Genomic DNA, 12088 nt, shown 5'->3' with positions numbered 1-12088 from the left:
AGGGACAAAACATAACAAGATTTAAAAGTGGGACTGAAACCAAATTTTACAAATTTTGAAAGGACAAAATACATATATAATATATTTGATCCGAAATAAAATAAACAAAGAAGAGACGTAGTGCACGCACACCTTTGATTTTCTTCAGTATTTTTGTCATAGTATTAGACCATCCCTTGCAGTTAGTGTCCACTTTAATAGCACAACTCTGCCATGAAAAAAATAATATAATAAATAGTTTATATACGAAGATCAACCAGAGTGTGTCAATGAATATAAAGAATAAATAAAAGGAACTACATTACTCAAAGAAAATGAAAGAAAGTATGTGAACACAGTAGAGTATAGATGCTAACCATGTTAGATCTCACTCCTTCCTGGAAAAACTTCATTACTTTTTAATTTTCAAAGAAAACAATGTGTTGGAAACAAATATTTTGGGTGAAGACAGTGTGTTGAAAGTTGAAGATGAGATGAAAAGAATGAGCACCGAATAGAGCTTTATAAGGTTTCTGCTGCGAAAAATATTGCATTGATAGTAAATAAAATTAAATGCATGGCAGATCAATTAAAGAAGTTATGAGATTAAAATCGGGCAAATAGTCATTTTCGTTTTTCAATGGTTAATGGGTATGCACAATAATCTTTAATATATTAAAATTATAAAATAGTTGTTGATTGTGCAATACGTAGGTCAAAATAGTTTTTAGCGTTAAAAATACTTTGTTATTGAGAGACTATTGTGGTTGATCATTCCACATCTAAAAAAGAAAATGACTATTTTGCTTTCAAATTGGATTATTTTGGATTCACTCCTAATTTACGAGCCATTAAGTATCTGCTAATCTTTACATATTAAGTCCTCGTGAGCTTAGCTCAGTTGTTTGGGACAACGTATAAAGCTAATCTTTACATATTAAGTCCTCGTGAGCTTAGCTCAGTTGTTTGGGACAACGTATAAAATATGTAAGGTCCGGGGTTCAAACCCCGGCCACTACCAAAAAAAATCTTTACATATTAAAAAGTGAAATCTTTACATGTTTACATATAGTGAAATCTTTACATGTTTACATATTAAAAAGTGAAATCTTTTACATATTAAAAAGTGAAATCTTTACATGTTAAAAAGTGAGAATACTTGATGTTGCTAAAGCTCAAACTCTCACTCTCTACTTTTTTTTTTTTTTTTGACAAAGACTCTCCACTCGTATGTATGAATTTTCATTGTGGCATTTTGATAGGATATTGCATGTTGGGGTTCGAACTCCGGATACCCTATTTTTCCACATTTAATTGTGTGACCTGTAGCCACTAGACTACTTAACAAAAAAAAATCGTTTCGTTATATCAACACTGTCATAAAATTATTCTTCGATTTTTTTTTTCCTCCAAAAAATGATAGATTATTTTATTCACTAAAAATACAATTCATGCCGTGTCCACCGAATTGAACATCTTCTGTGAAAAACAAAAAATTGAATGCCAAATCAATTTCCATTTATCTTGTGAAAAAATAAATTTTCATTTAACATGAGAAAAAATATCAATTCATACTCTAAAACAAAATAAGTTTAATGGTGGTGGGTTGACGATACAAAACAACTTTGCACACACAACCAATCAAAATATTTAAAATTGTCGCATTAATTAATGTTTTTAATTTATGTAGCAATTCTAAATGTTTTGATTGATTGTGTGTTTAAAGTTATTTTGGACAGTCGTCCCATCACCATTAAAGTCAAAAATATCAACTCATCCGATCAATTTGGTATTTTACGATAAAATTGTGGTATGAAAATATGAAAAGGTATTATACGATAAAATTGTGGTATGAAAATATGGAAAAACTCATGATTTGTTTACCCTATTTTTTTAAGAGGATTTGTTTAGCCTATAGTTGGTAAGAAATGTGAGTTTTGTCACCCACTACAATTCTATTCGATTTGAAGGATTAATTTATACAATTGTACGCAGACGATATCCGATAAAAAAATATTGAATTGTATAAAAAAAATATTAATGGACAATAATATTTCATTAATAATTGTCCTCGCCATATAAGGCATCACCGCACACTATTATAGCTGAATCCAATCAAAACTTCAAATCAAATTAAATGATATTTTTTTTGTTACAATAGAATGGTTATAGCATTTTTATTTTTTTTTGGTTAAGTGGCCTAGTGGCTAGATTCACACACATTATGTGTAGAGAAGTGGGGAATCTGGGTTCGAACCTCGACTCCTGCACAAATTATCCCTGGTAGCTACCAACTGAGCTACACTTACGGGACAAATGGTTATAATTTTATTGATAAAAATATGTTTAATACATTAAGGTATATTAATTGGACACCAATTAAAAATATGGCCACTTTTAACATATCATTAATGAAAATGTTTTTAATACATTAAGGTATAATTAATTAGACACCTATTGAAAATATGACCACTTTTCTAAGAATGTGAGCAAGGTCGACCAAAGGGCATGGTTGCTAAAGCTCTTGTTTTAGGAGCACCAAGAAAAAATATTTTTTGTTAAGATTTTATAAACAAAAAATTCTCATATGCAAGCAAAAAAAAAAACTCATATTAAAGTTTGTTTTAGACATTATTTACAACCTTAATAGTAAATAACTCATTTATTTGCCTCGAGCAAACTCAATACTAAAGTTTACATAAAAAAAGATAATACAGTTTTTCCAATTGTAAATAATGTCAGCAAAGTCTTAACACTACTCTATAATCAAATCTACAATCTCAAAGGCAATCATATCAACAAAAGTAACGTATCTGCCTCCAAGAAACGCCTTATGACCAAAGAGCAACCATTAGCCAACACCAAGAAAAGTGTGCACCGAAATTACAAGTAACATAGTATAATATGCCATATTGCCATCGGTCTAATTTACCAGTATATCTCAGATAATGAATCACTTCTTTCACCAATGAAATATCACATTTTATTTGAGTAGGCAAACGTCCTTCTCTATGCATAATATATTTCTTTATATGTGGACTGATGTATTTGTTTGCACTTGTTAACTTCATTATTAATCAATCATGCTTGTTTGCAGTTTTACGAAAAATGTATTAGACTCTGAAAATGATTCGAATGATCTATGCACTGCCTCAATAAGCTCATTGATTGTCTTAGGTGTTTCCTTATACTATAATGATTGAATGGCTATGAAAAAACATGGTTTAGGATATTTAAGTCAAGCGAGTTTAGAGGCGGCACATCAATCAGATATTAAATCCATCGTCCTTAAAAATTTGTCAAATATCGTTGCCATTCTTTTTTTTTTTTGAGAGAATATCGTTGTCATTCTTATTAACATGACATCTTGCATTGTCTTGTTGGATGATAATTAGGTTGTGTATCTCATCTCTTAGCCATTTTTCTTTTATAGCATGAATTACTTTTCCTAGAAATTATACATGTACAATTGTTTTTGTGATAACTTTTGTGCAAATTTATTGTATACTTCCGTTATATTTTTACTCTATTTTTTTATTTCTCTCTCTAAGGTTTTTGAATAATATAAAGAAAGAAGAATAAAATTGTCTCAAAAGTTGTCATAAAATGAATGTAAAAATATCATCACTCAACAGAAATCAAAGTAATAAAAAAATAAAGTAAAAATATGATACAAGTATCGGAGAAAAAGTTACCTAACAAAAAAAAAACCGTACAAATATCATTTCTCTTAAGGTAAGGATAGGGTTGTCTATTTGTCACCTTGTTTATGACAATGTTTTTGAAGAGGATGAATGTGAATTATTTGTGTGAGATTAATTATCATATGCAGAAAAATAAAACCACATCCAAAATATTTCAATAATGTTTTCATGTACATTTGAAAAAAAAAATGCGTAATTCAATTCTGCAAAATCTGAAACTCAAGAATCCCAAACTTGTTCTACTATCACAATGCTCCAACATTCACGACCTCAAAATCATCCATGCACACATGCTAAGAACGCATCTTTTCTTCGACGTTTTTGCATCAAGTCGAATCATTGCTTTCTGCATTGATCATACTCCAAAATTTCTACCTTACGCCATCAAAGTTTTCTACCAAATTCACAATCCCAACATCTTCATTTTCAACGCATTGATCCGTGGTTGTTCCGTTAGCCAAAACCCTGAAAATTCTTTTCATTATTACATTCAATCCCAACGCATTGGTCTTTTACCTGATAATGTAACGCACCCTTTTTTGGTTAAAGCTTGTGCTCAACTTGAAAGTTTGAAAATGGGTATGCAAGTTCATGGTCAAATAGTGAAGTACGGTTTTGGAAGTGATTTTCATGTTCAACGGTCGCTTCTTTGTATGTATGGTTGTTTGTGTGATTTAATGGCTGCAAAATGCATTTTTAAGATGATGGGTCGATTTGATGTTGCTTCTTGGACTTGTATGATTAAGGGTTATTTTAAATGCGGTGATGTTGATTCTGCACGTAAACTGTTTGATAGAATGCCTGTGAAGAATTTGGTGACTTGGAGTACTATGATTAGTGGTTATTCACGGAATAATCGTTTTGATAGAGCGGTTGAAATATTTGAGATTCTTATAGATGAAGGGTTGGTGGCTAATGAGGTTGTTATGGTTGGTGTGGTATCTGCTTGTGCTCATTTAGGTGCTCTTGCGGCTGGGGAGAAAGCTTATGACCATGTGATTAGAAATAATTTGGATTTGAATGTGATTCTTGGAACGGCGATCGTTGATATGTATGCAAGATGTGGGAATGTTGAGAAAGCTGTCCGGATTTTCAAGGAAATGAAAGAGAAGGATGTAATTTGTTGGACAAGTTTGATTTCTGGAGTAGCTATGCATGGTTATGCAGAGGAAGCGCTTGAGTATTTTTATGTAATGGTGAAAAATGGGATAGTTCCTACAGATATTACTTTTACTGCGGTTTTGAAAGCTTGTAGTCATGGAGGGCTGGTAGAAAAGGGTCAAGAAATATTTGAAAGCATGAAAAGAGATTATAGGTTAGAGCCGAGATTGGAACATTATGGATGTATGGTTGATCTTCTTGGAAGGGCAGGAAAATTGGAAGAGGCGGAGAATTTTATTCATGAAATGCCTGTAAAGCCAAATGCTCCAGTATGGGGAGCATTGCTAGGAGCTTGCAGGATTCACAGAAATGTTGAAGTCGGAGAAAGGGTTGGAAAGATTTTGATCAAGATGAAACCAGAACATAGTGGTTATTATGTGTTGCTGTCGAACATATATGCGCGCACAAACAAATGGAAAGATGCTACTGTCATGAGAAGATTAATGAAGGAAAAAAGGGTTAGAAAACAACTTGGATATAGTCTCATTGAGATAGATGGAAAAACTCATGAGTTTACAATTGGAGCTAAAACACATCCAGAAATAGACAGAATAGAAAGAATGTGGGAAAAGATACTGCAAAAAATAAAGTTAGCAGGGTACATGGGAGATACTAGTGAGGCTTTGTTTGACATAGATGAGGAGGAAAAAGAAGATGCACTTTACAGGCATAGTGAGAAACTGGCCATTGCCTATGGAATTATGAAGATTCAAGCTCCTGGGCCTATTCGGATTGTGAAAAACTTGCGTGTCTGTGAAGATTGTCACACAGCTACCAAGTTTATCTCAAAGGTTTTCGATGTAGAGTTAATTGTGAGAGATAGAAACAGATTTCATCATTTTAAAAATGGTGTATGTTCTTGTATGGATTACTGGTAGATGGATTACTGGTAGGAGAGGTATGCAATTTCTAGAGATGCATTGCAAATGGAAGAAAGGAAGATGTAGAGGTATCCAATTTCTAGGAGTCTTATTATTTAACATTTAATAGTACTATAGGAATAATATAATTTTTTTACTAAAAATATATATATAATGGTATTATTTTTATCAAAATCATCAGCTCATGTGTAGTCAGTGGTCTCTATCTTTTTGTTTTTAATAAAAAGTTGTCTCTATCTTTTCATTTCAAGAATGAAAAGGACAAATCCTATGTTTGGGACCGAAAGGAGGAGAAGGACAATGTTTGGAAAGGGATATATGCTTTTACAAAATCACAATTTTCCTCCTTTTACATGTTCCCGGTCCTTAATTTTCTCACGCATCTTGATTAAAAAAAATATATATCAGATTCAGTGTTAATATTTTAAATAACATCAATTGTTAGAATATTTTGTTATACATTTATTTGTATTGGCAAAAAAGTCTAAATAGAGGTAAAAATCAAACTCGTGTTTTTATATTTTTATAATTATAATATAATACTACCATCCTTGAAAAAAATATAATACTACTTTCTGAATATATGATTTTTTTTATTTTTATATGAACATACAAATTGAATCTTGACAAACTAAACCGATTAGCATATTTTTATTACAATAAAATATTTGTATGCCAAGTCAGTAAAAAATACTAGGGTTATGTTCAGGCACCAGTTAAAGGAAAAAAATATATATATATAAGTTTTGCATTGAAACAACATTTTCTACACTTTTATTTTAAGTATTTGATTGCCTACAAGTTCTAAAAAATTCTTACTATCTATATTTGTTTTCTTAACTTATCACTCTCAAAATACAACTAAATGTAACTAATATTTGCGTGAAAATTCATTTTAAAGACAATCTTTTTTTTTTATGTCTAAACTAGGTATCCTCCATGTCTAAACTAGGTATCCTCTGCGTGCAACTACATAGATTAAATCTGGCGTCTCTTGAATTCGACAAGGTCTAATACCATGTTTAAATTTGTGATTTAATCCATCCTTACAAAATCGGCTTATAAGGTGGGGAGTATCACCTCTTTATAAACTCTTATCAAGAGTTTTGTCTATCCGATGTGGGATTTGGGTTTTTTCCAATAGACCACATATGTTCCTTTTTGTATCGTTTTTTTTTTATAAAAGAAAATGTTGTTTTTATTTTTTGTTTTTAAAAGTAATAAATTTTATTGGTAAACAACCTTAAAATGAAAATTAAAGAGGGACGGAGGTAGTCCACAAGTCCTAACTCAATTGATAAAAATGTCGAAATTGTTAGATCACGTTATGATCGGGGTTTGAACCCAGATTCGTTTGTTGTGCACTTGAGTTTTCAATAACTTCATTTTTTTTGAAGAAGCAGTTTTCAGTAACTTTATTATTTCGTGTATCTACCAAAAACAAAAGGATGGAGGGAGTTATTTTTGTTCTATAGTAAAAAAAACTAAAGATTTTTCCTATTACAAAGAACATTAATAGTAGTCTTTAGGAAGACAAAAAAAATTGTGTATGCTATCATCAATCAACGTCATTCTCTTTTAAATTGAGTTATGTCCATGCAATTTCTTCCTGACCTATAAATACCGACACAACATAACACTTGTTTCTCATGCACAAAACTTGTACCAAACCATTCCTTTCAAAACAAGTCACTAATCATCCCTACTATATTATTACCAAATTATTTCATGTATGTATTAATTATCTCATCCCTTATATATCTCCATTAAAAAAGCTTACTGTTTGCTTTGTAATTTTTTTGTAAGGATTTGGACTGATTTCTTTCCTTTTTTAGACACTCATTTCGTTTTCTGCAAAACACGTGTGAAAAATTTATTATATATACTCCATCATAGAGTAAGGTTTTTCACTTCAATCTTCTCTTCCTCTGTTGTTTCTTACTCTGTTCTTGTCCTTTCTTTCCATGGCTCCACCGAATTCCACAAACCTTGATCTCATCAAAACTGAGACTTTATTTGATTTATCTGAGGGAAAGTTTAAGGTTAGAGATGTTCCTTTGTTCCATGATGTTCCTGAGAATGTTTCTTTCAGTTCTTTCTCTGAAATATGCAAACCCTCTGAATCAAATGCCGCACCTTCACTCCTTCAAAAAGTTCTTGATTTTTCTCACAAAGGTGGTTTCTTTGGATTCTCTCATGAAACCCCATCTGATAGATTGATGAATTCGTTGGGTAGTTTCAATGGAAAAGACTTTGTAAGTATTTTCAGGTTCAAAACTTGGTGGTCCACTCAATGGGTTGGAAAATCTGGTTCTGATTTACAAATGGAAACTCAATGGATTCTCATTGATATTCATGAAATCAAATCCTATGTTGTTGTCATTCCTATAATTGAAAAAGGTTTTAGGTCAGCACTTTTTCCTGGTTCTAATGACCATGTTATGATTTGTGCTGAAAGTGGTTCAACTAAGGTGATAGAATCTAGTTTCAATGCTATTGCTTATGTTCATTTTTCTGAAAATCCTTATGATTTGATGAATGAAGCTTATAGTGTTATAAGGGTTCATCTCAACAGTTTTAGGCTCTTGGAAGAGAAAACACTGCCAAATTTAGTTGATAAATTTGGTTGGTGCACTTGGGATGCTTTCTATTTAACCGTTAATCCTATTGGTGTTTTTCATGGTCTCGAGGGTTTTTCAAAAGGCGGAGTTGAACCGAGGTTTGTTATCATTGATGATGGATGGCAAAGCTTTAGTTTGGATGGTGCTGATCCAAATGAAGATGCAAAGAATCTTGTTCTTGGTGGTGAACAAATGACTGGAAGGCTTCATAGGTTTGATGAAGGAGACAAGTTCAAAAGATATGAAAGTGGCTTGCTGTTAGGTCCTAATTCACCTCCTTTTAATCCAAAAACGATTAAGGAGTTGATTTTAAAGGGAATTGAACATGAGCATTTGAGGAAGCAAAGAGATGAGGCAATTTTATCTGAAAGTTCTGATTTGGCTGAAATTGAGTCAAAGATCAAGAAATTAATAAAAGAAATTGATGATCTCTTTGGTGGAGAACAAAGTAGTATTGTTCAAAAAAGTGAATGTGGAAGCTTTTATTGTAAAGAAGAAAAGGAGTATGGTTTGAAGGCTTTCACAAAGGATTTGAGGACTAAGTTCAAAGGTTTGGATGATGTTTATGTTTGGCATGCACTTTGTGGTTATTGGGGTGGTGTGAGACCAGGAACAACACACCTTAATTCCAAAATTGTTCCTTGCAAACTTTCACCTGGCCTTGATGGAACAATGGTTGATCTTGCTGTGGTTAAAATTTTGGAAGGTTCAATTGGGTTAGTTGATCCTAATCAAGCCTATGACCTGTATGACTCCATGCACTCTTATCTTGCTGAATCTGGTGTCACTGGAGTCAAAATTGACGTCATTCATGTGAGTTTTATAATGTTATTTTCCTTTTCATAGCTATTAGGAATATTATAACCGGTTAGAAACCCACTTGGGTTTGCCTCGTGGAGTGGCTTAGGATTTTGGAGTGTGCTCGTCTCAAGGTCTTGTGTTCGATTCTCCATGTGCCAATTTCGGTGGGCTAGTTTGGTTTCTTCCAAAAAAAATTAAAAACTAGTCAAGAGTTTGTTAGCTTTTTGCGATATGAGTAAACAAATTAACTAATAGTTAGCAGTACTAGGTTAGAAATATAATAGTTAGCAGTAGTTAATCTTTTGCAATATATCAGTTAGTTAGAAATATAATACTTTATGCACATATATTAATTTAGTCATTTTATAATTTGACTATGGCCAAATAATAATCATTATTTTTTATTTATTTGTATGCAGTGTCTTGAATATGTGTGTGATAAATATGGAGGCAGAGTTGACCTTGCAAAAGCTTACTATGAAGGGTTGACAAAATCCATTGCTAAGAATTTTAATGGAAATGGAATTATTGCTAGCATGCAACAGTGTAACGACTTCTTCTTCCTTGGAACACATCAAGTTTCCTTGGGAAGAGTTGGTAAGCATTAAGCAATATATAAGCACGGGATCAATGAATTTTGATATTCTCTTTATTCATTCATACATACATATGCAAGCAAAAAAATGTTAATTACAAAAGGTTGCAATTTTTTTTGTGTAGGGGACGACTTTTGGTTCCAAGATCCTAATGGTGATCCAATGGGAGCTTTTTGGTTACAAGGTGTACACATGATTCATTGTTCCTACAATAGCTTATGGATGGGACAAATGATTCGACCTGATTGGGACATGTTCCAATCTAACCATGTTTGTGCTAAATTTCATGCTGGTTCAAGAGCTATTTGTGGTGGTCCAATTTATTTGAGTGATAGTGTTGGCTCTCATGACTTTGATTTGATTAAGAAACTTGTGTTCCCTGATGGTACAATCCCGAAATGCATACATTTTCCTCTTCCTACTAGAGATTGTCTTTTCAAAAATCCTCTATTTGACAAAACAACTGTTCTCAAAATTTGGAACTTCAACAAGGTAACCTATTTTCATTCACATTTTTATACCAAATTTCAAGTTTAAGTTGATTACTAATCAGTACTATCGATGATGTCTCAGCTGTTCGACAGACACATGTAGTCACGTTTAATTACCTTCATTTTCTTAAAGTATTATTTATATCTGTGTCATTGTCTAGTACTCGAGTGTTCATGTCTGTGTAAATGTTTCTTATGTTCCAATATGCTATTATGTAATAACAATTTCTTTTCATATATACAACAGTATGGGGGAGTGATTGGTGCATTCAACTGTCAAGGGGCCGGGTGGGACTCAAAAGAGCACAAGTTTAGGGGATTCCCTGAATGCTACAAGCCTATAACTGGCACTGTGCATGTAACTGAAGTTGAATGGAATCAGAAGAAAGAAGCATCTCATTTGGGTAAGGCAGAAGAATATGCAGTCTACTTCAATCAAGCTCAAGAACTTTCTTTGATGACTCCAAAATCTGAACCAATTCACTTTATCATTCAACCATCCACATTTGAGCTATACAATTTTGTTCCAGTCACAAAGTTTGGTGGCAACATCAAATTTGCACCAATTGGATTGACAAACATGTTCAACAGTGGTGGAACAATTCTTGATTTGGAATATGTTGAAAGTGGTGCTAAGATTAAGGTTAAAGGTGGTGGGAATTTCCTTGCTTATTCAAGTGAATCACCAAAGAAGTTTCAACTGAATGGCTCTGATGTGGATTTTGAGTGGCTAGGTGATGGAAAATTGTCTCTCAATGTTCCTTGGATTGAAGAGGCTTGTGGTGTTTCTGATTTGGCAATTTTCTTCTAGACTACTAGAATATTAGTATTAAAATAACGATGTGCTTCTATTTCTTAATATAAAAGAAATTGAAGTTTACTTATGAATAATACAATGTGCGACGAATTGATCGTAACATTTCTCTTAACCTAATATTGGTTAATTGGGAATTTTCGATATTATCTTGCTATGTTTTCTAGATTTTTGTTCCCTCCCATGTTATCTCGCTATATTTCTTAGATGTTAAATTATATTTTTAATTATGCAAATCCAGAAACTTTTAACATATATTCAAGATCCTTGGTCTCAAATTTTTGTAATGTTATTAAAAAAATCTCAAGATTCGAATTAACAGAGGTATTTAATATTTTTTAGGTCTACGAGTTACTTGCATAATACCATCTAGTGAAATCTTCGGAGACAATAAAATTGAACTCACTCTCTTGTTGTGTATGGTATAATGTGAGTAAAACTTTTACCGATTAAACCAACATGAATTGGTGATTGAGTTATCACAATTCACATTGAGAAGTAAAGGAATACATTATAAATCATCAATAATTCTAACCCATTCGCATTGTCTTAAAAATAAAATTGTTTATCTCAAAAGAAATGTGTAATCTGGTTTTCAACATTTTCCCACCTTTTCAATATAGTCTAACCCGTATTAACCATAAAAATGCATAAGCACTCGTAATAATTGATCAAGGGAAAAACTCTCTCCACCACCTACATGAATTCAAATTTGCACATTTGAAAAACCATTTCAAAAGAACACTTTTAGACAAATTATGTAGTCCGAAAACACACTTTCAGAAACATAATTTTTTTAGAAATTTGGAAATAAAAAAGTACACCACAAACTATAGAACCTTAATGGGTAAACAAATGACAAATTAATGTAGTCCGAAAACTCACTTTCAGAAACATGTTTTTTTTAGAAATTTGGAAATAAAAAAGTACACCACAAACTATAGAACCTTAATGGGTAAACAAATTTTAGCTAGAAGCTTCTTATATATATATATATATATATATATATATAGACACACACACACACACACACACACACA

The 12088-nt window shown here is 32.1% G+C and overlaps 2 protein-coding genes and 1 pseudogene across 2 annotated transcripts; 2 read left to right on the top strand and 1 right to left on the bottom strand.

Moving 5' to 3' along the window:
* Positions 1-2810: 2810 nt before the first annotated feature.
* Positions 2811-3853, bottom strand: LOC146910913 (uncharacterized; annotated as a pseudogene).
* Positions 3744-5905, top strand: LOC146910912 (Pentatricopeptide repeat (PPR) superfamily protein). The gene has a single exon (XM_085725300.1). The coding sequence runs from the start codon at positions 3872-3874 to the stop codon at positions 5720-5722; it is 1851 nt and encodes a 616-aa protein (XP_085581426.1). The 5' UTR covers positions 3744-3871; the 3' UTR covers positions 5723-5905.
* LOC146910911 (stachyose synthase-like) lies at positions 5839-11214 on the top strand. The gene is made up of 4 exons (XM_085725299.1): positions 5839-9159; positions 9567-9744; positions 9868-10235; positions 10482-11214. The coding sequence occupies exons 1-4, from the start codon at positions 7690-7692 to the stop codon at positions 11043-11045; spliced, it is 2580 nt and encodes an 859-aa protein (XP_085581425.1). The 5' UTR covers positions 5839-7689; the 3' UTR covers positions 11046-11214.
* The last annotated feature ends 874 nt before the right edge of the window (positions 11215-12088 follow it).

This window comes from Medicago sativa, chromosome 7 (genome assembly GCF_051527215.1).
Source record: "Medicago sativa cultivar Bolivia chromosome 7, Bolivia_mono, whole genome shotgun sequence".
Lineage (NCBI taxonomy): Eukaryota > Viridiplantae > Streptophyta > Magnoliopsida > Fabales > Fabaceae > Medicago > Medicago sativa.
Note: the sequence above shows the minus strand (reverse complement) of the source record. Positions and strands in the feature narration are given on the sequence as shown.

Coding starts and splice junctions, on each gene's coding strand:
- LOC146910911 (XM_085725299.1), top strand. CDS start 7,690: ATGGCTCCACCGAATTCCACAAACCTTGATCTCATCAAAACTGAGACT. Junction 9,745..9,867: donor AGTTTCCTTGGGAAGAGTTG/GTAAGCATTAAG, acceptor TTTTTTGTGTAG/GGGACGACTTTTGGTTCCAA. Junction 10,236..10,481: donor AAATTTGGAACTTCAACAAG/GTAACCTATTTT, acceptor TATATACAACAG/TATGGGGGAGTGATTGGTGC.
- LOC146910912 (XM_085725300.1), top strand. CDS start 3,872: ATGCGTAATTCAATTCTGCAAAATCTGAAACTCAAGAATCCCAAACTT.